The sequence below is a fragment of the Pan paniscus genome, chromosome 6 (assembly GCF_029289425.2).
Source record: "Pan paniscus chromosome 6, NHGRI_mPanPan1-v2.0_pri, whole genome shotgun sequence".
Classification (NCBI taxonomy): domain Eukaryota; kingdom Metazoa; phylum Chordata; class Mammalia; order Primates; family Hominidae; genus Pan; species Pan paniscus.
In genome coordinates this window covers 48,567,739-48,595,658 of record NC_073255.2, presented here as the reverse complement: position 1 = coordinate 48,595,658, position 27,920 = coordinate 48,567,739, and the positions used below count along the sequence as shown (strand labels likewise).

Below are 27,920 nucleotides of genomic sequence, written 5' to 3'. Positions count from 1 at the left end.
CAGGATATTGCCTATGATTCAGCAGACACAGTGAATGTTTGTTGTCTTACTGGTTGACTGATTGAGTGGGTGGGTGAATAAATACAATGTTTTCCAAAGCTTTTTGGTTTGTTTTTCATAGGAAGAAACAACTAAATCAGCAAGTGCAAAAAGACAAAATGATATTGATGTTATTGAAAGTGTTCCACAAGAGCAAACCAGTAACGTCAAATTTACGTTTTGTTCACAAAGATGGTAGAAGTGGTAAGTTAGTGAATATCTCTGAGAATTTTCCTGTGCTTAAATGCTGTTATTAAAAACCATTAAAGTAGATAGACCCAAATGTCATATTTATTTCTTTTAAATAATTTTCCTGTCTTTCTTCATTCTAACACCTTCTTCTTTCTGAAACTATTATACTTCAACCCTCTGAAAGTGTTTTTGTTATTACTTTTATTTTATTGAAATTTTCATTCATGGAGACAGACTTGTATACGTATTTATTATGAAACGCACAGTGATAAATGTTCTCATGAATATATCTGTGAATAACATTTTATAGATACGACATCCACATTGGGATAAGAAGAGGGAGACATAGAATCACTTTTGTATTCTGAGGTATCGTCTGTCATTATTCTTGTTATTTCAAAATACAAGCATTCAGCGATGTTAAAACATAAAAGACGATGCCTTGACTTTACTTTCTCACCTCTGTATATGCCTAAAGGAATTATTTTCTTATATTTTCAGCCCAGAATTTAGAAAGTAGTAATCACCCCTAATACCAAACTTCCACTTAAGATTGAAGGAGGAATGAAGAAGCATGGAAGTAACAACATGGGATTATCAGAAAACTTGACTGATGCTGCTGGCAATGGTGTTGATGGACTAATTCCACAAAGAAAGAGTGAAAAACCTGAAAATCAGCAATTTCCTAGGACAGAGAATGAGAAGTATCAAAGGTAAGCCTATGGCAACATTTAACAGGAGATACTTATGTGCTATAAAACTAATCTTAATTTGGGCTAATATTCATGTTGAACAAATTTCATACTTTTACTGGGATATTCAGTCTTGCCTGGTAATCAGAAAAATGCCAATCAGCAAACAATGAGTTACCACTTTTTCCAATCATTGATAATTTATTTGAAAAATAATAACCAGTATTGGCAAATGTGAGGGAAAAGGCATTTTCTTTTCTTTTCTTGTGAACATTTATTTTTTTTGCCATGTCATTTCATGCCCCATCTGACTTCAGGGTTATATGTGCAGTTTTGTTAGATAGGTAAACTGTATCATGGGGATTTGGGGTACAGATGACTTCATCAACCAGATAATAGGCATAATACCTGATAGGTAGTTTTTTGGTCCTCTCCCTCCTCCCACCCTCCACCCTCAAGTAGGCCCCAGTGTTTGTTGTTCTCCACTTTGTGTCCCTGTGTTCTCCACTTTGTGTCCCTGTGTTCTCATTGTTTAGCCACCACTAATGAGTGAGAATATGCAGTATTCGAATTTCTGTTCCTGTGTTAGTTTCCTGAAAATAATGGCCTCCAGCTCCATCCATGTTGCTTCAAAGGATATGATCTCATTGAAAAAGACATTTTCATAGACTGTCGGTACATACATTTTGAACGTTAATTTAGTAGCATGTATCAAAATTTCAGATATGTCATTCCTTTAACCTAACAACTTCACTTCTAGGGCTAGACTCTACAGGAACATGACTTGTGTACACACACAAACATGTTAAGGACACTTACTACCTATACTACATAACACTCAAGGCTAATACACAAGCACACACATATATATATATATATATAACATATTAAGGATATATTTGTATGTTAAGGTTATTTGTATAGATATGTTACATATATACTTATAAATAAGGACATTTATTATAGCATTATTACATCAAAAAGTTGGAGCTAGTCTAAATCCTTATCAATAGGAAATAGCTCAGTTTTCATACCCAGAAAATAATGGAGTATGCAACCATTTTTTAAAAAATGAGGTTAGATCTAGAGTGTACTGATTATTTCACAATTAACATGTATTTAAAGCATTTAGTTTGACGACACATCTGAAGACAATTTTGTTAGAATTCTTGTAATATCTGCTGTGTTGCAAATGGAGGTTACATGCCACATAGACACTGAACCTTGTTAACAACAAGATTGTTAGTTATTAAATTTTGGCTTTTTGTTCTCAGTGCCTGAGTCCTGAAATATTGGACCCTGAATCTGAATATTCCCAAGGGATTACACATGAGGATCTATATTCCATAGAAACATTTTAGTGTATTGGGTAAAACTTGTTAAAATACATCAAAGGATTTTTGATCTACTAAAGCAGGAGTTGGCCAACTTTTTCCTCAAAGAGCCAGTTAGTAAATATTTTAGGCTCTATGGACTATGTTTATCTTTTTGAGGCAGGGTCTCACTCTATTGGCCAGGCTGGAGTCCAGTGGCATGATCATGGCTCACTGCAGCCTTGACTTTCTGGGCTCCAGGGATCCTCCCACCTCAGCCTGTCTACTAGCTGGGACCACAGGTGTGCACCATCACACCCGGCTAATTGGCTTTATGGACTACAACGTGAATAAGCGTGGCTGTGTTCCAAGAAACTGTACTTATAAAAACAGGAAGTGGGCTGGATTTGGCCAACAGTGCTGAATTGCTGACCCTTGTGCTAAAAGGAGGGTGCTGCTAATGCAGTGAATCCTCTTTGTAAAAGTACACTGCATGTATGCCATTATCCTTCCTTTGAAAAGAGAATATATTTCAGTATGCACCTCACCATATTTTTCAACAGTGACTTCATATGATTTAAAAAATTTTTTTTATAAAATAAGATTATTTTCTGGATTTGTCTCCTTTTATTCCTGTTAATAAAATAGTATTTTACTGTGACCAGTTACTTTATATATTTGATGAGTATCAACTGTTTTAGAATTGGCTTATATTTATCAAGCAAGAAATACTCCCCTTGAAACTTTTAGTATTCCTTGGTTTTTATGTATAGGCATGAACAAAATGATAATCAATTTATGCAATCTAGAAATGTTCAGGGGGACTTTTAGTGCTATAATTTTATGAATTTATTATTTAATATATTTCAGTCTGGTATTTTTAAATGCCATATATGTATAGTTTTAAAAACCTTGAAAATATATAATTGTTTAAAATTATTATATATTTTTAAAACCTTAAAAATATTTAATAAAGTATGTAATTGTTATATAAAATTTGAAAACTACAGGTAAACAAGAAGAAAATTAGATAATCCACACTCGTGATGTCCTTGAAAGAACTGTCTACACTCACGGACTCAATTTTTTTTCCATTCATTTTTGATTTCATGCCAGTAGTCTTCAATCCCAGCACTCCTCCAAAGTTGTTTTTCTCAAGGTTATCACTAATCTTCTCTCTAATAAATCTAGGCATTTTTTTCTTACACCTTATTTTATTTAACCTGTCAGCAATATTTATTTTATTTTATTAAATAAATATTTTATGTAACCTGTCAGCAACCTAATGGAGGACACTCTCCTCCATGATAGTGTCTTCACTCGGCTTTCAGGACCTCACTCCCTCATCTGGCTTTTCCACCTGCCTTTCTAGTCCATCCATTATGGTCTGTTTTTCTTGCTCCTCCTCATCTTTCACTTTTTGCACATTGTTGTTTCCCAGGGCTCTGTCCTCGATCTTCTTTCTCATGACTTTTTCTACTGTGTGTATGCTAGTGATTTCCAAATGTATGTCTCCAGCTCAGATTTCTCTTCTTAATTCCAGACCTCCTGTCAACCTGCCTACTTGACATCTCTCTTTGGTTAGCTATTGGGTATCACACACTTGTCAGGTCCAACATTGGACTACTGACATCTGTCCTCACATCTACTCCTCTTGTAGTCTTTCCTACTTGGGTGAATGGCAACTCTTCCAGTTGCTCTCCCAAAAAACTCAGCATCATTCTTGACTCATCTCTCTTTCTCTCTCTGACTCCTCACATCTAATCTAGTTGCAAATCTTGTCAGGTCTACCTGAACAGGTCTAGCTTTATAATAAGCTACATTCTTTATGTTAATCATTTTTCACTTAGGGAGAAAAGTCCAATGTTGTGGTTACTCACTATTTATTCTTTCACTGGTAATCATGATAGTTGTAATTACAGTAAAGTGAATCAAAGTAATTGTAAACTTTACTGGTATCTTATTTACAAAATAAAAATTAGGGTGGTAAATTTAATAGACTCAAAAATTCTTTCCAGGGGATTATGAACCTTCAGTATTTGAAATGAAAAGACAGAGTTGGAATTTTTTGCTTCCTGTAGTAAGAGCTATGCTGGTCAGGCAGGCACAATCTATTCTGATGGAGCAGCTGCTGATCTTACATAGGGTTTTGAGAGGACTGGACTTGAAGGATTGGCCGATTCCCGGATCCAAGTGGGTTGGCATCATCTGGAGCAACATGGTTATCTGAGTGAGACCGCTGGGGATTGGTTAGCACTTCCTGGCCTGTGGATTGATTTTGTGTCTGATTGGCTGTCTTTCAGAAGCAAGCTGCTCACACTGATGCTGGTTGGTGAGCGAGGCCAGTGGTGATTGATTGATCGATTGACTAGATTTAGAACTAGCTCTGGGTGGCTGCTTGTTACTATGACTACAGGTCAGTTCTTTCCTAAGTTTCAGGAAACTTTGACCAGAAATTTTCTGTTTAAAATTTGCCTTTTGGCCCAGTGCAGTGGCTCACACTTGTAATCCCGGCAGTTTGGGAGGCTAAGGTGGGCAAATCACTTGAAGTTGGAAGTTCGACACAGTCTGACCAACATGGAGAAACCCTGTCTCTACTTAAAAAATACAAAATTAGCCGGGTGTGGTGGCGCGTACCTGTAATCCCAGCTACTTGGGAGGCTGAGGCAGGAGAATAGCTTGAACCCTGGAGGCAGAGGTTGCAGCGAGCTGAGATTGTGCCATTACACTCCAGCCTGGGCAACGAGAGTGAAACTCCGTCACAAAAAAAAAAAAAGTTGCCTTTCATCAACTGTGTTCAAAATGAAAACTCTTTCATATTCCAGAATTGTAGACTTGATTTTAAAGTTTTAGTCAAGATGAATCATTTAATTCATCTTTAGAGATCTTTCAGGAAGATTCTTTTTTGATACTTAGTCTCAACCAGAAGAGTTCGCTACATAAATTATTTTTTAAAAATAATTGTAAGTTTTGTTTCTGTTTTTGGTATTCTTAGAGCTTCTGCTCCAGTGCTAACATAATCTTCAGTGGGAGACTTTAGTCTCTTTGTCAATTTTTGTATGTATATGATAGTGATATTCTGTCTTCTTTCCTTATTTTGTTCGCTTTCTGTTGCTTGCAATAATAGTGATATTCTTATGTGTGTTTACTTCATAAAAATGTAATTACAATTTTCTGCTGGCAAATCCAGCTTTTTATATTAGGACTAAATATTAGGCTAAAAGTGAAGAAAAATCACCAGAACATTTTCTTTTCTTTTCTTTTTTTTCTTTGAGACGGAGTCTCACTCTGTCCCCCAGGCTGGAGTGCAGTGGCGCGATCTGGGATCCCTGCAAGCTCCGCCTCCTGGGTTCACGCCATTCTCCTGCCTCAGCCTCCTGAGTAGCTGGGACTACAGGCGCCCGCCACCACACCTGGCTAATTTTTTGTATTTTTTAATAGAGACGGGGTTTCACTGTGTTAGCCAGGATGGTCTTGATCTCCTGACCTCGTGATCCGCCTGCCTCGGCCCTCCCAAAATGCTAGGATTACAGGCTTGAGCCACTGCGCCCGGCCCAGAACATTTTATTTTCAAACAAAATCATAACTAATAAAAATTGCTGTTTTGTACTGCATCTATCTATCTGTCTGTCTGTCTGTCTATCTATCTATCTATCTATCCATCTATCTATCTATCTATCATGACATTTAGATATTTTAAATTAAGGATTCCTCTCAATATGGTTTGTCTTTGTGTCTCCACCTAAATCTCATCTTGAATTTTAATCTGTGGGTATTGAGGGAGGGACCTGGTGAGAGGTGGTTGGATCATGGGGGCTGTTTCCCTGATGCCGTTCTCATGGTAGTGAGTTCTCATGAGATCTGATGGTTTTATGAGGGACTCATACCCCTTCACTTCTGTCTGTCCTGCCACCTTGTGAAGAAGGTGCCTGCTTCCCCTTCACTTTCTGCCATGATTGTAAGTTTTCTGAGGCTTCCCTAGCCATGCTAAACTGTGAGTCAATTAAACCTCTTTCCTTTATAAATTACCCATTCTCCAGTATTTCATCATAGCAGTGTGAAAACAGATTAATACAGCAAATTGGTTCCGGTATAGCGGAGTACTGCTATAAAGATAAACTGAAAACATGTAAGCAACTTTAGAACTGGGTAATGGGCAGAGGCTGGAATAGTCTGGAGGGCTCAGAAGAAAACAGGAAGATGTGGGAAAGTTTGGAACTTCCTAGAGACTCGTTGAATGGTTTTGACCAAAATGCTAATATTGATACCGACAATGAAGTCCAGGCTGAGGTGGTCTTAGATGGAGATGAGGAACTTGTTGGGAACTGGAATAAAGGTTATTCGTGCTATGCTTTAGTAAAGAGACTAACAGAATTTTGCCCCTGCCCTAGAGATCTGTGGAACTTTGAACTTGAGAGAGATGATTTAGGGTATCTGGTGGAAGAAGTTTCTAAGCAGCAAAGCATTCAAGATGTGACCTGTTGATTCTGAAAGTATTCAGTTTTATGTGTTCACAAAGAGATGGTTTGAAATTGGAACTTTTGTTTAAAAGGGTAGCAGAGCATAAATTTGGAAAATTTGCAGCCTGACCATAGGGTAGAAAAGCAAGTCCCATTTTCTGGGGGTGGAATGCAAGCTGGATACAGAAATTTACGTAAGTAACGAGTAGCCAAATGTTAATTGCCAAGACAATGGAGAAAATGTCTCCAGGGTGTGTCAGAGATCTTCATGGCAGCCTGTCTCATCAGAGGTCCAGAGGCCTAGGAAGAAAAAATGGTTTCATGGGCTGGGTCCAGGGCCCTACTGCTGTATGCAGTGTCAGGACTTGGTGTCTTGCATCCCAGCCACTCCAGCTCCAGCTATGGCTCAAAGGGGCCAATGTACAGCTCAGGCTGTTGCTTCAGAGGGTGCAAGCCCCAGGCCTTGGTGGCTTCCACGTGGTGTTGGGCTTGTGGGTGCACAGAAGTCAAGAATTGAGGTTTGTGAACCTCCACCTAGCTTTCGGAGGATGTATGGAAATGCCTGGATGTCTAGGCAGAAGTCTGCTGCAAAGGCAGATCCCTCATGGAGAACCTCTGCTAGGGCAGTGCAGAAGGGAAATGTGGGGTTGGAGCTCCCACACAGAGTCCCCACTGGGGCACTGTCTAGTGGAGCTGTGAGAAGAGGACCACTGTTCTCCGGGCCCCAGAATGATAGATCCACCAACAGCTTGCACTGTACACCTGGAAAACCCATAGACACAACACCAGCTCATGAGGGAGCTGCCCAAGGCCATGGGAGCCCACCCCTTGCATCAGCATGCCCTGGATGAAAGACATGGAGTCAAAGAAGATTTTGGAGCTTTAACATTTAGTTACTGCCTTGCTGTATTTCAGACTTGCATGGGGCCTATAGCCCCTTTGTTTTGGCCAATTCCTCACATTTGGTAATGGGAGCATTTATTCAATGCCTGTACCTCCGTCATATCTTGGAAGTAACTAACTTGTTTTTGATTTTACAGGCTCATAGATGGAAGGGACTTGCCTTGTCTCAGATGAGACTTTGGACTTGGACTTTTGGGTTAATGCTGGAATGAGTTAGCACTTTGGGAAGTCATGATTGGTTTTGAAATATGGGGACTTGAGATTTGGGAGGGACCATGGGTGGAATGATATTGTTAGGCTTTGACTTTGTGTCTCCACCCAAATCTCATCTCAAATTGTAAGGTGTTGAGGGAGCGACCTAGTTGGAGGTGATTGGATCATAGGATTGGTTCCGCCATTCTGTTCTCATGATAGTGAGTTCTCACATGAGATTTGATGGTTTTATAAGGGGCTCTTCCTCCTTTACTTCTCTCTCTCCTGACACCTTGTGAAGAAGGTCCCTCCTTCCCCTTCGGCTTCTGCCATGATTGTAAGTTTCCTGAGGTCTCCCCAGCCATGCAGAACTGTTAGTCAATTAAACCTCTTTTCTTTATAGATTAGCCAGTCTCAGATATTTCTTTATAGCAGTGTGAAAACAGACTAATACACTCCCCCTCAAGACATTTTCCTGATTTCATCTTTCATGTTATATGTGCCTCATGCTATTTTCAGAACTTCATTTGAAGGCAAGCATTATTATATTTAACAACAAAATCAGAAATATAGCAGAAATCTAATTATGACTTTCATGTAATATAGTCATTGCTTGTATGCAGTGGACTCCAGCTTTTTAGTGTAGCATTCAAGTGTAGTGTGGCATTCATCTCCTATTCTTAGCTTCCAAGTATTTTACACTTTTCCTTTCAAGTTTCTAGGAAACACCTGGACTTCATGTGCCTAATCTTTGTGCTCACTTTCTATTCTTTAACTGGAATGGTTTTCTCTCACTGGATTTCCCTATGAGCTCCTCTTAAATTTTGCCTCTTCTCTAAAGCATTCCTTGTGCTAAAATATAACTTTTTATATTATCAACTCTGTCTTAACACATTGTATCATAATTGTATATTACCTTGTTTTTGAAGCACGGAATGCACATTTCCTTTTATGTTGCTTGTACTTCATACCTGTTTTTTAAATTAATAAATTGAGATGGGGAAGAGGTGTGGTTTTGCAAAAATTGGGATTTTTGTTCATTGTCATTAGAGTTATTAGAGAACATTGGCTTTTTATAGAGTTTTAAAAGTAGTGGTTTTTGCCTTGTGTATGAAGAAAGTAAAGAAACATAAAAATAAAAAGTGGACCTCAAAATAATCTGTGATTACACCCATGTTAGAGAAGGCAGGCCAATTTACTAGCTAATGGTCTGCTACAAGTAAATGATGATAGCAATTTAAGTGAAATAGGTGAGGATGAAGAAAAGTAAAATTTATAAGTCCTTTCTAAGAAATCTCTGAAAAGGAATGTTAATAATGATTACTTTTTCTGGAAACAGAATAGTGTAGTCTGCCAAAGCTGGAGAAGACTCAACTATGTCAATGCTGTTGAAAGATTGATTACCATAAGGATTTGTGACTTTGACTAGGAGTGGTTTCAATAAATAGTAGCCATGGAATGCTGACTGTAGTGGATGAACATAGTCAACTCTTGAGAGAAACTTTACTGGGAAAGGCAATAAAGAAATGAGTAATAACTGAAGAAAAATGTGAGATACTAGGAAGTTTTCTCTCTTTTTATATTTTAAAACAGAAGTTTATAGAGTACGTTTGTTTGCTTTTGGGAATGATTCATAAGAGAAAAACATGTTTATGAAATGTAATTTTGTTTGCACGTCTAAGCATTAGCTTGATTTATTATCTTTTATACATTTTTAGCAAACTAATTGTCCTTAGAACTTCTGTTTATGTATAGTTTTATGTTTAGAGTTTTTTCCTTCAGAGCTTGTTCAGAAATGTAACATATTAGTGTGACTGAACATGCAGATGATTACTTAAACTGTCATACACAGATTTTTAAAAATAATTTAATAACATGCACACACTTAGGCCATACTAAATAGAATTAAAATGTTCCTTCATAATTGTACATATTGCACTACCTTTGACGGTAGCATCATGAATAGCCATGATTTGCAAGGTAATTACTCTAAAATATCAGGTGTATCAACTTTACAGTTGTTTAGATTCTGGGGAGAAGGAAACGATTTTGTTCATTTACTTTAGAAAAGCAAACTACTGACAATCTCTCACAGATTATTACTTCAGGATTATAAAGTTCTAAAGTGTCAAAACCATGTTTCCCTGGGCCAACAGTGTCATCAGCACGCATTGTGTGCTCAGTGAGTATTTGTTGAATCCATGAATAAACAGTTGAATAGATGAATGAATGAATGCCTGTTGGTGGATTTCTTTTAAAAACTAAATTTTTAGTTTTTTGAAAGTAGGTTTTCAAACTTGTCTCTGTAAAAACTATTTTTATTTAAAAAATGCAAGATTCAGAAATTATTAGTTATAATTACAGCCAGAAGTAAAATGATAATGTGGATTCATCTGCTATCATATCTCTTAAAAACACTTGAAAATAAATACTACCTTCACAGCATATTGTGAAACACATATTTTGGAGGCAGAATTCTTGGGTTTGAATTCTGTGTATACTACTGACCAGCTGCATGGGATGGGGAAGGTTATATGGCCTTTCTGTGCCTAGTTTCTCTCTTCATAGAATCCCTAATATGTTACCTGCCTCACAGAATTGTTATGATGATTAAAATGAGCTGGACACATGCACAGTGCTTAGAACAATGCGTAGTGCCTGCATAGGAGGTCCTGAAAAAGCTAATACCATCATTAAAAAAGGGTTCCCCTCAAATGAGAACATAAATAACATTTTCCAAATAGATTTTAGTGCCAGTTAGTTTTTATTGAAAAGGGCAATAATGAGAAGTCCTTTCTATCACATAATGCAAGTAACATATTTTTCCTTTTGCCTTGATGTCAGAAAGCTTGATCTAAATTCAGTTGTTTGTAATGATATTATTATTACTGTATTTTCTTTCTCCCTTAATGTTACTCTTTGTTTATAGCTTAATCCCCCTTGTGAAAAATTATTATGTTTTACATTGCCTGTTAAAAAAAAAGACCTGAACACTGAATGAATAGAATAAATAACTTATAAATGCAGATATTTTATATAACTAAACAATAATTTTAGATATGATTTGTATTTTGTGTATTTACTATTTGTCTAAAAGGAATTTGTCTAAAAAAAAAACTAAATTTTTTTAGGCCTCCAATGAAAACATCTGATGAGAAGAACAAGGTATTGTAAAAAGTGAATTATCTGAAGCATTATTGTTTAAAAAAAAACTACATTATAAAAGGTAATGTGAAAAAACAGAGAATCTTTTGTTATAAAGACATTTACTTAGAAAAAGGTGATTAAGAAACAGTAGCCATTGATAACAGTACCTTTTTAAAAAATCTGTTTTAAGAAGTTCCTGTGGTTTTGCTCACATAAAAGATGAATAAACACCACTTCTGTACATCTAATACATGCTATAAATATTTTGAGGACCTTTTGAAGTAGAATTATTTATCTTACAGGTTAAAAGACAAATATATTCTGTGAATGACCTCGACGACTTAACTTGGCTATCTGAAACATCCTCCGAGGATTGTGAGTTGCTTTACTCTAATTATGAGACTTTTATGTTGCTCATGAGCAACTTGGAATATATTGTAACGGGAGGACCATTGCATAAATATAAGGCCTTTTCATGTATCCTACAGTAATGTGTGCACACACTGCTTAGCATTGCACCACAGAGCACTGATATGTGACAGTGTTGCTCATCTCAGAAATATGCTCATTGTTAAAATAGACTGAGAAATAATGTATATTGTACACCAGAGAGCTATGATAACTCCACTGTACTTTTCTCAGTGTGAAGGGCAGTCCTAGCCCTCTTGCTGATTCTTCTTCTCTCCTATGCCTTCCCCCCAGATCAGGTAGCCATTCTCTCCCACTCGGAATACTGCAATAATGTTAGAACTGTTTTTCCTGCTACCCCACTTCCTGAAACCATGGTCTACTAGGAAAATACAATTATATATTTTTAAAAATTCAGATCTGATCATGTTGCTCCCTTGATTATAACTCAGCTTACCACCTGCCGTTGCTATAAGGTTAAAGATCTGAATTCTCTAGTTTTATCCTGCATCATTTCAACCCTTTTTTCCTGTGTCCTAGTCACTGTCTTAGATATTTACTCCTGCAATCAATAGCTTCAGTGAGGTATAACTAACTGATATATGATAGACTGTATGTATATAAAATGTACAATTTGGTAAGTCTTGGCATATTTATGCATACTTGAAACTATCACCAGAGTCAAGAGAGGTAACATATCCATCATCCATAGACTCTCTTCCTGTCCCTTTGTGTTCCCTTATTAAGAAACTGCTGGCCAGCGGGCGTGGTGGCTCACGCCTGTAATCCCAGCACTTTGGGAGGCCGAGGAGGTCGGATCACAAGGTCAGGAGCTCGAGAACAGCCTGGCCAACATAGTGAAACCTGGTCTCTACTAAATATAAAAAAAAATAGCCAGGCGTGGTGGCGGGCGCTTGTGATCCTAGCTACTTGGGAGGCTGAGGCAGGAGAATCGCTTGAACCCAGGAGGTGGAGGTTGCAGTGAGCTGAGATCACGCCATTGCACACCAGCCAGGGCAACAGTGTGAGACTCCGTCTCAAAAAAAAAAGAGAAAGAAAAAGAAACTGCTGGCTGGGTGGGGTAGCTCATGCCTGTAATCCCAGCATTTTGGGAGGCCGAGGTGGGTGGATCACAAGGTCAAGAGATCGAGACCATCCAGGCCAACATGGTGAAACCCCGTCACTACTAAAAATACAAAAATTAGCTGGGTGTTGTGGTGTGTACCTGTAGTCCCAGCTACTCGGGAGGCTGAGGCAGGAGAATCCCTTGAACCCAGGAGGTAGAGGTTGCAGTGAGCCGAGATTGTGCCACTGCACTCCAGCCTGGCAACAGAGCAAGAGTCAGTCTCAAAAAAAAAAAAAAAAGAAAAGAAAAACAAAAGAAAATGCCAAATTGTTTTCCAAAATATTTGTACTATTTTCCATTCCTATTAGCAGTATGACAGGTCTCATTGTTCTATATCATCACAAGCTCTTAATATTGTTTTTTGGTTTATATTTTTAGCCATCTCGATGGGTGTGTATTGTGCGTGTCATTATGGTGTTGATATGCATTACCCTAAGGACTAACAAAGTTGAGCATTGTCCCGTGTGCTTATTTGCTTATTTGCCACCTGTATTACATCTTCTTTAGTGAACTGTCTTTTCTAATCTTGGTAGCTTACAAACATTTAAAAGTTAGATAGTTTGTGTTATTTGTTAAGTTTTAAGAGTTTTTTGACCGGGGCCGGTGACTCATGCCTGTAATCCCAGCACTTTAGGAGGCTGAGGAGCATGGATCATCTGAGGTCAGGAGTTCAAGACTAGCCTGGCCAACATGGTGAAACCCCGTCTACAAAAATTAGCCAGGCATGATGGCAGGTGCCTGTAATCCCAGCTACTTGAGAGACTGAGGCAGAAGAATTGCTTGAACCAAGGAGAAGGAAGTTGCAGTGAGCCGAGATCATGCCATTGCACTCCAGCCTGGGTGACAGAGTGAGACTCCATCTCAAAAAAAAAAGAAAAGGGGGGGGGGTTCTTTATAGATTCTGGATATTATTCCTTTATTAACTATGTTTTTTGCAGGGATTTTCCCCCAGTCTTTGGGTTGGCTTTTTTGTGTTTTTTAATAGCATATTTTAAACACAGAAGATTTTAATTTTGGTGAAGTCCAATTTATCTGTTTATTTATGGATTTTGCTTTTTGTCTTGTATCTAAAATATCTTTGCCCAGCACAAGGTCTCAAAGGTTTTCTCCTCTGCTTTCTTGTAGAATATTTATTTATTTATTTTTATTTTTAATTTTATTTATTTATTTTTTTTGAGAAGGGGTCTTGCTCCGTCACTCAGGCTGGAGTGCAGTGGCGCAACCTCGGCTCACTGCAAACTCCACCTCCTGGATTCAAGCAATTCTCCTGTCTCAGCCTCCCGAGTAGCTGGGACTACAGGTGTGCGGCACCACGCCTGGCAAATTTTTTGTATTTTTAGTAGAGACGGGGTTTCACCATGTTAGCCAGGATAGTCTCAATCTCCTAACCTCGTTATCTGCCCGCCTTGGCCTCCCAAAGTGCTGGGATTACAGGCGTGAGCCACTGTGCCCGGCCTGTAGAATTTTTATAGTTTTAGGTCTCACATTTAGATCTGTGATCCACATTGCATTTATTTTTACATACGGAGTGAAGTGTGGATGCAGGTTCATTTTATGGATGTGGATATCTAATTGTTCCAGCAGCATATGTTGAAAAGGCTGTCCTTTCATTGTCCTACATTGCCATTGTGCTTTTGTGAAAAATAAGTTGACTATATGTGTGTGGGTCTATTTCTGGACTGTTTGCTGTGTTCCATCGTTCTACAGATTCTCCATGAGTTACCCTGATAAACTGATCTTAAGTTGAAAATCTATTTAGTACCCCAGTAAACCCATCATACAGTTGAAAAATTGCAAGTAGAACCATCTTAATTTGGGGTCCTTCTGTATCTGGCTTTCTTTATGTAGGTCTAGCATCCCTAATCCAAAACTCCAAAATCAGAAATGCTCCAAAATCCAAAACTTTTTGGGTGCCAACATGATGTCACAAGTGGAAAATTTCACACTAGACCTCATGTACACAAACTTTCATTTGAAAATTTACTAAAAGTACTCCATAAAATTGCCTTCAAGCTCTGCGTATAAGGTGTATGTAACATGTATGTGTTTTGTGTTTAGACTTGGGTTCCATCCCCAAGATATCTCATTATATATATGCAAATATTCAAAAACTCAAAACACTGTTGGTCCCAAGCACTTTGAGAGATACTCCACCTACAGCAGTATCACACTGTTTTGATTACTGTAAATTTATACTAAATCTTGAAATCAGCCCTTCAGTTTTCTTCTTTTTTAAGGGTTGTTTTGACAATTCTGGATCTTTTGCATTTCCACATGAATTTTAGAATTAGATAGTTAATGTTTTTAAAAAGCCTGCTATGTTTGGAATTACACCAAGATTGTGTTCAATCTATAGATTAATTGGGGGAGGATTGACACTTTAACAATAATGTATCTTTCCACTCCTGTAAAGTTGTTTCTCTCCATTTATATAGGTCAAATTTAATTTTCTCAGTAACATTTTTTAGTTTTTTTGTATGTCTTTACATATATATATATATATATATATATATTTTTTTTTTTTTTTTTTGAGATGGAGACTCACTTTGTCACCCAGGCTGGGGTGCAGTGGTGTGATTGTGGCTCACTGTAACCTCCACTTCACGGGTTCAAATGATTTTCTGGCCCCAGCTATCCAAGTAGCTGGTATTACAGGCATGAGCCACCATGCCCGACCAATTTTTATATTTTTAGTAGAGATGGGGGTTTCACCATGTTGGCCAGGCTGGTCTTGAACTTCTGACCTCAAGTGACCCACCTGCCTCAGCCACCCAAAGTGCTGGGATTACAGGTATGAGCCACTGCACCTGCCCTTGGTTTTTCCATATTTTATCAGATTCATCTGTATCTCAATTTTTTTGGTGAAGTTGTACATGATATTTTTAAAATTCCAGTTGATTGCTTATTGCTAGTATATGGGAATATAATTGGCTTTTGTATGTTGATTTTTGTATCCTCCAATCTTGCTAAACTCATATATTAGTTCTATTAGCTTTTTTGGTAGATTTGATCAGATTTTCTGTGTACACCAAAGGTTATCAAAACTTTTCATTCTCAAACTATTGTCTTACTAAAGATAGGAAATCTTTTTTAGACTTGTCACAAAACAGTCTCTGCTGCAGCTAATCAACTTTCCATTGTAGTATGAGAGCAGCCAGGGAGGATACATACATTAATGAACACAACTGTCTTCCAATAAAACTTTATTTACAAAAACAAGAAGCTGGCCCATTGGTTGGAGTTTACCCACCCCTATTATGTGATCATGCTTGTGAATAAACACAGTTTTACTTCTTCCTTCCAACCTGGATGCCTTTTATTTCTTTTTCTTGTCTGACTTCACTGGCTGGAATCTTCAGCACAAGGTTTATTTACTAAAGTTGTGAAAGCAGACATTCCTGTGTTGTTCCTGATATGGGGAAAGCATTCAGTTTTTCATCGTGACACATTTTTCATCATGACACATTAGTTGTAGGTTTATCATAGGTGCTTTATATCATGCTGATGAAATTTGTTTGCATTCTTAGGTTGCTGAGAGGTTTTTTTTTTTAAATCAAGAATTAATGTTAAATTTTATCAAATGCCTTTACTCAAATATCATATGGTTCTACTCTGATATTTTAATGTTAAACCTTGCATTTTAGGAGAAACCCAATTTGTTTATGATGTAGTCTCCTTTTAAAATGTCACTGGAGCCAGATACGGTGGCTCACGCCTGTAATCCCAACACTTTGAGAGGCCAAGGCAGGAGGATTGCTTGAAGCAGGTGTTCGAGACCAGCCTGGGCAACAAAGCAACATCCTATTTCTATTTACAAAAATAATTATGTATATAATTTATATGTACATATAAATTGAGTTACATATATAGTTTATATATATATATATAAATTGAGTACAATTAGAAATTTTTTAAAGCATTTTTAGTGTAGTTTTAAGTTCACAGCAAAATCGAGAGTCAGGTGCAGAGATCGACCAGGTACTCTCTGCCCCCAGAGATGTATAGCCTCCCTCATTATCAGTATGCCTCACCATAGTGGTACATTTGATATGACTGATGAACCACAAATGACATGTCATAATCATCCAAAGTTCATAGTTTATATTAGTGTTCATTCTTGGTGTTGTACATTCTGTGGGTTTGGACAAAGACCTGTATTCATCATCATAGTATTTTACAAAATATTTTCTCTGCTTTAAAATTCCTTTTTGTTTCACCTTTCTGTCCTTTCCTGCCCTTCCATACCCCAGGCAACTGCTGAACTTTTTACTGTAGTCATAGTTTTGCCTTTTCTAGAATGTCATATAGTTGGAATCATACAGTACGTACCCTTCAGATTGGCAGCTTTCACTTGGTAGTATGCATTTATGGTTCCTTCATGTCTTCTTATGACTTGATAGCTCATTTCTTTTTAACATTGAATACTAGTTTATTATATGACTGTACCAGAGGTTGTTCATTCACCTGTTGCAGCATATCTTAGTTGCCTCAGAAATTGGTTAAATTTTTATGTCAACATTCATGATGGAGTTTTCTTTTTTGTAATATCATTGTTTGGTTCAGGGTAATGCTAGCATGATAGAATTAGCTGTGTTGTGTTTCTCCTCTTTATTTTGCAGGGGAGAAGTTGTGTAAAATTATGTTCCATCTTCCTAAAATGTTTGGTAACATTCACCAGCAGAGCTAGCTGGGCGGGGAGTTTTCTTTGTGGGAAGATTTTACCTACAACTTTATTTTCTTTGGTAGATATAGAGTGATTGGGTTATCTATTTCTTGATTGAGCTTTGGTTATTTTTGTGTTTCAAAGGCTGTGTTCATTTAAGTTGTCATGTTTAGTTACATAAAGCTCACACTATTATCTTGCTATTCTTTTAGTATCTGTGAATCTAGAAAAATGTCACATTACTTATTTCTGAAATTAGTAATTTGTATCTTCTCTTTTTTATGATTAGCCTGGCTAGATGGAGGTTTATCACTTTCATTCTCTTCCTCAAAGTGTTCAGCTTTATTGATTTTCCTATTGCTTTTCTGTTCTATTGGTTTCATCTTTGATGTCATGGTTTGTTTGGCCTGCTGTCACAAAATACTATAGACTGTGTAGCTTATAAACAACAGAAACTAACTTCTCACACCTGGAGGCTGAAAAGTCCAAGATCAAGGTGCTGCAAGATTTGGTGTCTAGTGAGGGACCAATTCCCGGTTCCTAGGTTCCATGTTTTCCCCTGTGTGCTTCATATGGCAGAATGGGTGAATGAGCTCTCTGGTGTCTCTTATACAAGGGCACTCATCCCATTCATGAGGGCTTGGATTCCATGAGCTAATTGCCCCCACAAAGCCTCAGTTTCTAGTAATATCACCTCTGTGATCAAGTTTCAGCATATGAGTTTTGAGAGGACAAATGTTCAGACCATAGCAGACGTCTATTATATCATTTCCTCTGGTTCCTTTGGGTTTAATTTGCTCTTTTCTCCTTAGTTTCTTCTTTTTTACTTTCTTAAGATAGAAGTCAAGGTCATTGATTTGAGAGTCTTCCAGTATAGACATTCAGTACTGAAACTTTTTATTTAACTACTGTTGTAGCTACATTCCATAAATTCTGACATGTTGTAGTTTTATTTTATTTCAGTTCAAAATAGTTTCTAATATTTTTTTGCATCACCTCTTTGGCCTAGCGTTATTTAGATATGTGTTACTTTGTTTCCAAATTTTTTAGTATTTTGATGAGATATTTTGTTACTGATTTCTAATTTGATTGCTCTGTGGTCAGGGACCATAGTTTGTATGACTTAAATCCTTTTGACTTAATTCTTTTATGAAGATTTACTGTATGGCCTAGAATATGATCTGTTTTGCTAAGTGTTCCATGGGTCCTTGAGAAGCATAGTGCTCTTCAAGTCTACTCTAGTCTTACTGATTTTCTGCCTCCTTGTTCTGTCATATATTGAGTAAGCGATATTGAAATCTCAGACTATACCTGTGAATTTGTCAATTTCTTCTATCAGTTTTTGCCTCATGTATTTTGAAGCTGTTATGTTACTAGGTACATAAACATTTAGGATTATGTGCTCTTGATTAATTGAACCATTTATCATTATGAAATAATTTTGTTGATAGCTAGTAATATTTTTTGCTCTGAAATCTACTTTGGTATTAATATAACCATTTCTGCTAGGCTTTATTTGTTAACTGTTAGCATGGTATATATTTTTCCATCCTTTTAACTAATTTGCATCTTTACATTTAAAGTTGTTTTTTTTTTTTTTGAGATGGAGTCTCGCTCTGTCACCCAGGCTTGAGTGCAGTGGCGGGATCTTGGCTCATTGGAAGCTCTGCCTCCTGGGTTCACGCCATTCTCCTGCCTCAGCCTCCCGAGCAGCTGGGACTACAGGCACCTGCCACCACGCCTGGCTCATTTTTTGTATTTTCAGTAGAGACGGGGTTTCACCATGTTAGTCAGGATGATCTCAATCTCCTGACCTCGTGATCCGTTCGCCTCGGCCTCCCAAAGTGCTGGGATTACAGGCGTGAGCCACTGCACCTGGCCTACATTTAAAGTATTTCTTAGAGGTAGCAGGGAGTAGGATCTTGCTTTTTTATACAGTTTGACAATCTGCCTTTTAATTTAGGTTATTAGGCTGGTTTCATTTATAATGTGATTACTGATATAGTTAAGTTTATCTGTTATCATACTGTTTGATTTCCATTAGTCCCAGCTGTTCTTTGTTTTCTTTTCTTCTTTTTCTGCTTTCTTTTCAATTAGCCTTTTTTTTTTTTTTTTTTTGAGATGCAGCTTCACTCTGCCACCCAGGCTGCAGTGCAACGGCATGATCTCTGTTCACTGCAACCTTGGCCTCCTGGGTTCAAGTGATTCTCCTGCCTCAGCCTCCCAAGTAGATGGATTTACAGACGCCTGTCAGCACACCTGGCTAATTTTTTGTATTTTTAGTAGAGATGGGTTTTCACCACATTGGCCAGGCTGGTCTCGAACGCCTGACCTCAGGTGATCTGCCCCCACTTGGCCTCCCAAAGTGCTGGGATTACAGGCATGAGCCACTGCACCTGGCCAGTCATGTAATTTTATGATTGTTTTATCTCTCTCTTTTGGCTTATTAGCTATAAGTCTGTTTTTGCCATCTTTGTGATTTCATTACAATTTGTACTATATGATTTTATCTTATCACCTTCAGGCAGTATTATACCATATCATATATGGCATAAGGAAATTAGAATAGTATAATTTCATTTCCTCTTTCCCAGCCAGATCCTTCCTGGATTTGTGGGATTATAGTTTTCATTAAGTTTAGAAAATTTCTGGCCATCTGCTCTCTATATTTTGTCTGTCTCTCTCCCTTTCTCTTTGGGGACCTGTATATTACTGCTTAAAGTTTTCTCGTAGTTCTCTGATGTCTCAAATTTATGAATCTTCTCTTTTGTGATGTCTAGTCTGTATTTATTTCCATCCAGTATAGTTTTCATTTCTGACATTTTAATTTGAATCTCTACACATACTGTTTGCTTTCAAAAAATATCTCCCATGTCTCTGCTTGAGATTTATTTTGGGACACAGTTGAGTTACTTATACACAGCTTGATATTTCTGGTCTTGCTTTATGGTTTGGTCTAATTTTCCACTTCTGAGGCAAGGTGTTTCTAATAACTCTATTCATTGCCCTGTGAAGCCCGAGTTTTTCCAGTATTGCTCGTAGTAATGGACACTCTTCCTTACACATTGTGAGCAACAGGCACTATTTTTCACTGTTTCTAATTTTTTAAAGATTTTTTCCCCCTGGTCTCAGGTAGTTTCCTAGCACACATGTACTGTTCATCACTGTGCTATTGGTTTTTTGTGCTTCATCATACCAACTCAGAGAATCTGGTGGACTCTACCTCAGTTTTTTTTCTCCCTGTGTCATGGCATGGAAACTTTGTCAAGTCAGGGAGCTGGGTTGTTTGTAAGGCTTACTTCATTTGTTTTGTCTTACAGGGATCATTGTCTTTGTTACCTGAAGTCACTTTCTTTTTTTCTGGAGAGTCTTGCTCTGTTGCCCAGGCTGGAGTGCAGTGGCACGATCTCAGCTCACTACAACCTTCACCTCCTGGGTTGAAGTGATCCTTCTGCCTCAGCCTCCCGATCAGCTGGGACTATGGGTTTGCGCCACTACACCCAGCTAATTTTTGTATTTTTAGTAGATATGGGGTTTCACCATGTTGGCCAGGGTAGTCTCAAACTCCTGACCTCAGGTGATCCGCCTGCCTCGGCCTTCCAAAGTGTACCTGAACTCCACTGTCTTGAAAATCATCGTATAATGTATTTTGTCTTTTTTGGTTTTGATTGTTTCAGACAAGAAGGTAAATCAGTACCTGTTTCTCCATCATGACCAGAAGCAGATTACAGGAGAGCTTCAGCACTTACCACAGACTGGCTAGAATGCTCTTCTACCCCCTTTACTTAACTGCTTCCTTCTCATCCTTTATTTCTCAGTGTAGCCATCTTTTCATCAAGGAAATCTTCCCTGAGCCCAGTATACATCAGATTGTATGTACCATAGAACTGTTTTCTTCCAGTATCTATCTGAATTTGTAATTTTCACTTTTATTGTCTTTGTTCTTCACTACACTGAAAGCTAAGCAAGAGCAGAGGTATTGTCTGTTGTATCTGCAAAGCTCAGCAGACCACATGTTAGGAACTTAGTCCATATTTGTTAGGTGTATGGTTGGGTGACTGTTAAAATGCACAGTCCTTTATATGCAAAAATTACTCATATTTTATTTCCACCTTGTTTTCTCCCTCATGTAGAGTCTGTTAGCCTATTGAAAATGCAAGATGCAGTTCTTTCATGGGAACACTTATTAGAACTTAAGAATAATCATTGTGAACAACTTACAGTAAATATTAAACAAATGGAAAATATGGTTGGTGTACTACAAAAGGAGCTATCTGAAGCAAAAGAAACACAATTACAGTTAGAGCATGAAAAAGGTCAATGGGAACAAGAACAAGAACGCTACAGTTTGAGGTATGACGTTTGAGTTTTAAATAAATATTTTAACTGTCTATACTAAAGATATGTAAGAATTTTTGCAATTGTTGACTCTCTGGGGCTTAATGGGAAGAAAATGTCTTGTACTTGTGGAATATGAAATTCTTGGAAATAAGGTAACAAATTTTTAACTGAATTCTTCTAATAATTGTATATTTTAAATCGTGATTTTAATGGCTGTATGGAAGTCTACCATATGGGAACCTCAATATTTAACAAATTGAATTTGGGGTTTGAAATTATTTTGTATTAGAATTAATGCTGTGAGGAACATCTTTTATTCTTACTATTTTTAGACACAGGGTTTTGCTCTGTCACTGAGGCTGGAGTGCAGTAGTGTGATCATAGCTCACTGCAACTTCGAACTTTTGTGCTCAAGGGATCCTGCCTCAACCTCCTAAGTAGCTGGCACTACAGGCACATGCCCCCATGCCCTACTAACTTTTTAAGTTTTTCATTGAGACAAGGTCTCACTATCTTGTCCAGGATGATCTCTAAGTCATGGCTTCAAACAATCCTCCTGCTTAGGCCTCCCAAAACATTGGGATTACAGGCGTGAGCCATGATACACAGCCCAGAACGTCTTTTATCTAAGTCACTTTCTACATTTCTAATTATTTACTTTGAATCAAGTCTTCAACACAGAATATTTTGGTTAAAATACAAGAACTTTTTTATAAAAGTCCTTGGATTAATATTTCTAAATTGTCCTCAAGAATGTTTGTATTATTTTACAGTTCAACCAACAGAGCATAAAATGGCCACTTGTCTCAACCCAGAATACTTTTTAAAAACGTTATACAGTTTTATTCTTCTTTTTACTCTCTACTTTTTTTTATTTCAATACCTTTAGGAGTACAAGTGGTTTTTGGTTACGTGGATGAATTGTGTAGTGGTGAAGTCTGGGATTTTAGTGTACCCATCACCCAAATAGTATACATTGTAACCCAATAGGTAGTTTTTGTCTCTCACTGCCGTTATGCTTTTCTCCCTTCTGAGCCTCCAATGTCATTATACCACAGTGTCAGCTTTCACATACGCGTAGCATAGCTCCCACTTGTAAGTGAGAACATGTGGTATTTGTTGTTCCATTCCTGAGTTACTTCACTTAGAATAATGGCCTCCAGCTCCATCAAGTTGCTGCAAAAGACATTATTTCATTCTTTTTTGTGGCTGAGTAATATTCTGTGATATATATATATATTCCACTCATCAGCTAATGCACACAGGTTGATTCCACATCTTTGCATATTGTGAATTGTCCTGCAATAAACATATGCATGCAGGTGTTTTTTTGACATAATGATTTCTTTTCCTTTGAGTAGATACCCAGAAATGGGAATGCTGAATTGAATAGTAGGATCTACTTTTAGTTCTTTGAGAAATCTCCATACTGTTTTCCATAGAGGTTGTACTAATTTGCATTCTCACCACCACTGTGTAAGTGTTCTCTTTTCACCACATCCACACCAACATCTATTGCTTCTGATTTTTAATAATGGCCATTCTGGCTGCAGTGAGGTGATATATCATTGTTGTTTTATTTTGCATTTCCCTGATGATTAGTGATATTGGCCATATTTTTATATGCTTGTTGACCATTTGTACATCTTCTTTTGAGAAATGTCTATTCGTGTCATTTGCCCACTTTTTAATGGAATTATTTGTATTTTCCTGCTTATTTGAGTTTCTTGTAGATTCTAGATATTAGTCCTTTATCTAATTCATGATTTGCAAATATTTCCCCCCATTCTATAGGTTGTTAGTTTACTCAGATGATTATTTCTTTTGCTGTGCAGAAACTTTTCAGTTTAATTAAAAGTTTAATTATTAATTAATTAGTTAAATTATTTGTCACATTTGCTTTTAGGTTCTTCATCATAAATCTTTTGCTTAGGCCAATGTTTTCAGGTATCAGATTTAGGCCTTTAGTCCATCTTGAATTAATTTTTATTTTATATATGGTGAGAGATAGGGATCTAGTTTCATTCTTCTACATGTGGCTATCCTATTTTCCCAGCACCATTTATTGAATAAGGTGTCCTTTCTCCAGTTCATGTTTTTATATACTTTGTCAAAGAATATTTGGTTGTAAATGGCTTTATTTGTGGGTTGCCTATACTGTTCCATTGATGTATGTATCTACTCTTATACTAGTACCATGCTGTTTTTGTTACTGTGGCCTTATAGTATAATTTGAAGTCAGGTAATTTGGTGCCTCCAGACTTTTTGTTGTTGTTGTTGTTGTTGTTGTTTTGCTTAGTATGTCTTTTGCTCTTCAGGCTCTTTTGTGGTTTTACATGAATTTCAGCATTTTTTTTTCTAATTCTGTAAAGAGTGACATCGGTATTATGATGGGAAATGCATTGAATCTGTAGGCTCCTTTGGGCATTAGGGTCATTTTCACAATATCAATTCTTGCAGTCCATGATCATAGGATGTATTTCCCTTCGTGTCATCTGTGATTTCCTTCAGCAGTGTTTTCTAGTTATCCTTATATAGATCATTCACCTCCTTCATTAAGTATATTTCTAGGTATTTTACATTTTTGTAGCCATTGTAAAGGGATTGGGTTCTTGATTTGACTCTCAGCTTGGTCATAGTTGGTGTATATGGGTGCTACTGATTTGGATTCATTGATTTTGTAACCTCAGACTTCACTGCATTCATTTATCAAATCTAGGAGTGTTTTGTAGACATCTTTAGGGCTTTCTAGGTATAAGATCGTGTCATTGGCAGACATAGTTTAACTTTCTCCTTTCCAATTTGGAAGTCCTTTATTTCTCTTGCCCAATTGCTCTGCCTAGGATTTCCAAGTTTTATTTTTTATTTTATTTTATTATTATTATTATTTATGAGATGGAGCCTCACTGTGTCACCCAGGCTGGAGTGCAGTGGCGTGATCGTGGCTCGCTGCAACCTCTGCCTTCTGGGTTCAAGCGATTCTCCTGCCTCAGCCTCCCTAGCAGCTGGGGACACAGCTGCGTGCCACCACGCCTGGCTAATTTTTTGTATTTTTTTTTTAGTAGAGATGGGGTTTCACCGTGTTAGCCAGGATGGTCTTGGTCTCCTGACCTTGCGATCTACCCGCCTCAGCCTCCCAAAGTGCTGGGATTACAGGCGTGAGCCACCGTGCCCAGCCGGGACTTCCCAGTTTTATTAATATACATGAAATAAAAACTAAAATGGAAAGTGAGTAATGATTAGTTTATTTCACATCTCTCTCTCCTATACAGCTACAATTAATTCAAAGTTCTATGTTGAAAACACATGTTGGCCGGGCACGGTGGCTCACGCCTGTAATCCCAGCACTTTGGGAGGCCAAGGTGGGCGGATCACGAGGTCAGGAGATTGAGACCATCCTGGCTAACACAGTGAAACCCTGTCTCTACTAAAAATATAAAAAATTAGCCGGGCATGGTGGCAGGCGCCTGTGGTCCCAGCTACTTGGGAGGCTGAGGCAGGAGAATGGCGTGAACCCGGGAGGCGGAGCTTGCAGTGAGCCGAGATCGCGCCACTGCACTCCAGCCTGGGCGACAGAGGGAGACTCAGTCTCAAAAAAAAAAAACAACAAAAAAAAACCACATGTTATTCTTTATTGTTTAAATGTTAGATCGTATCTTGTTCCAAAAGGAATTTTAAAATTGTTTATAAAATACACAAGAATCAAGAAGATAAGTGGAAAGTGTTACCAAAAAATAAACATAAAAAGTATTGGTTAACACAAGGGTCCCCAACCCCCAGGCCACGGACCAGTACCAGTCCATGGCCTATTAGGAACCAGACCACACAGCAGGAGGTGAGCGGCAAGTGAGCAAGCAAAGCTTCATCTGTATTTACAGCCGCCCCCCATCACTTACATTACCACCTGATCTCTGCCTCCTTTTAGGTCAGCAGCACCATTAGATTCTCATAGGAGCGTGAACCAAATCCTACTGTAAGCTGCACACATTGGAGATCTAGGTTGTGCTCTCCTTATGAGAATCTAATGCCTGATGATATGTCCCTGTCTCCCATCACCCCCAGATGGAGCTGTCTAGTTGAAGGAAAACAAGCTCAGGACTTTCACTGATTCTACATCATGTGAGTTATATAGTTAATTATTTCATTATATATTACAAAGTAATAATAATATAAATAAAGTGCACAATAAATGTGATGTGCTTGAATCATCCCTAAACCAGCCCCCTTTCCCCCAGGTCCATGGAAAAATTGTCTTCCACAAAATCAGTCCCTGGTGCCGAAAAGACGGGGGACAGCTGGGTTAACAGATATTAGACCCCATTGCCTTGTATTGGATTATAGTAATCTGCAGATATACATTGTGTGACTGACATCCGATGGTGCCATCTTTTTTTTTTTTTTTTTTTTTTTGAGACAGAGTCTCGCTCAGTCACCCAGGCTGCCTGAGTACAGCAGCCTGATCTCGGCTCACTGCAACCTCCACCTCCCAGGTTCAAGCAATTCACCTGTCTCAGCCTCCCAAGTAACTGTGACTACAGATGCCTGCCAACAGGCCTGGCAAATTTTTGTATTTTTAGTAATGATGGGGTTTCACCTTGTTGGTCAGGCTGGTCTCGAACTCCTGACCTTGGGTGATCTACCCGCCTTGGCTTCCCAAAGTGCTGGGATTACAGGCTTGAGCCACCGTGCCCAGCCCGATGGAGCCATCTTGCACTGTAAATTATTTTAGGGATACCTGCAGTATTTCATGAAAATTAAAATTTATTTCTAGTGAATTTACAAAGTTGTTTATAAGTAGTATGTTCTTTTTAATTAGTTAATTTGAAATGATCTGTCCTAATTGAGTTCTTATGACTGTGTGAAAAAGAGGTAATTTTCTTTTTCTTTTCTTTTTTTTTTTTTTGAGAGGGAGTCTCGCTCTGTCGTCCAGGCTGGAGTGCATTGGTGGCGATCTCAGCTCACTGCAAGCTCCGCCTCCCAGGTTCACGCCATTCTCCTGCCTCAGCCTGCCGAGTAGCTGGGATCACAGGCACCCTCCACCACACCCAGCTAATTTTTTTTGGTATTTTTAGTAGAGATGAGGTTTCACTGTGTTAGCCAGGATGGTCCCAATCTCCTGACCCTGTGATCCGCCCGCCTCAGCCTCCCAAAGTGCTGGGATTACAGGCGTGAGCCACGGTGCCCTGCCAAAAAGAAGTAATTTTCAACGTGTAACTATACTAAATAATTTCTAATATTCTTTTCCATAACATTTATCAGAATTGCTAGTAACAGAAACTCACCAATTAGCAGGATGTTTTTTCTTCACTACCTTTCAAGTATATTTATCCCTTGATAAATATAGAGAACTAGAAAGGAAAAATAGTCAAGAACATAGAAATTTTATTTGAATAATAAACACTGCGTAGGAAGAGCCAGATAACAAAATAAACTTTTTATTTTCTAACAAAACAAATTTTAATATGTTTTACTGTAGAATGACCTTAAAAGAAGAAGAAAAGAGAAGAAATGCTGATATGTTGCCTAAAAAAGATAGTGAACAGTTAAAAAGAAAAGAAAAGGAATGCGGGAAAGAAGTTGAAACAACAACTCAAACAGACTCTGAAATCACTGGTCACAGAATTGAGGACATTAGGAAAGAATTTGGATCAGGTAAATTAATTTTCGGTGAAAACTTTATATTTCTAACTTTATATAATTACATCCTTTGTATTTTTTACATCTTTTGATGTAATGTATATAATTTAGTTTCAAAACATACCAAGACTGTTATTTAATCTTAAAAAGGAAGTATGACATTTATAGCTATTTATTGTAAACCTTGGCATCTCTGCCTGTGATGTTCAGTCTTAGATGCTCAAACTATCTCTTATGTTTTCTGAATGAAGGAATGGAGGATAAATTGAGTTTAATCACATAAATATTTGTGTATTTTTATGTTAAAATACAGGCTCTATAGCTTTGAGACTATAACAAAGCTAGTTAAATGTTTTGAAAGAAATTTTATTACACGATACTGTATTTTTCTGTAGGTAAGAACTGTTTTTCCTCTTTGAGAAATTTAGCTGTCATGTATGCAATTAAAGTTTGAGTAATTCCTGACGGATAAAAGTCCTTGTGTTTTAATAGGCTACTTTTTTTTTTTAACAGTTTTACAAAAACAGTTCTGTTCTTTTAGATTTTCTTTTTCAATGCTATTAGACCAAAAATGTAATGTATGTCTAGGTTGCGCAGAAGCGAAGCGATACCCACAAGCAACTTTCTGAAGAGCAGAATGCCAGAATATTACAAGATGAGATTCTGACCAGTAAGCAAAAGGAGGTTGAAGGGGCTCAAAAGAAAATGAATTCTGAGGTATTTTCTTTAGTCATTTTCAAATATGTTTTTGTATGTGTATATATTTGAAAAACCAACTCTATGTACCTTGGAAAATATAAAGGATTT

General features: G+C 37.6%; 1 protein-coding gene across 1 annotated transcript; it reads left to right on the top strand.

The window, feature by feature from the left end:
- The first annotated feature begins 121 nt into the window (after positions 1–121).
- Positions 122–27,920, top strand: LOC117980935 (POTE ankyrin domain family member A). Its single transcript, XM_034963998.2, has 8 exons — positions 122–243; positions 733–944; positions 10,923–10,956; positions 11,241–11,375; positions 19,869–19,877; positions 21,271–21,488; positions 26,953–27,128; positions 27,702–27,920. The coding sequence occupies exons 2-8, from the start codon at positions 796–798 to the stop codon at positions 27,740–27,742; spliced, it is 762 nt and encodes a 253-aa protein (XP_034819889.1). The 5' UTR covers positions 122–243; positions 733–795; the 3' UTR covers positions 27,743–27,920.

Excerpts from the sequence above, each read along its gene's own strand:
- LOC117980935 (XM_034963998.2), top strand. The coding sequence starts at position 796 with ATGAAGAAGCATGGAAGTAACAACATGGGATTATCAGAAAACTTGACT. Across the intron at positions 945-10,922 it reads GAGAATGAGAAGTATCAAAG|GCCTCCAATGAAAACATCTG; the intron begins GTAAGCCTATGG and ends AAATTTTTTTAG. Across the intron at positions 21,489-26,952 it reads CAAGAACGCTACAGTTTGAG|AATGACCTTAAAAGAAGAAG; the intron begins GTATGACGTTTG and ends GTTTTACTGTAG.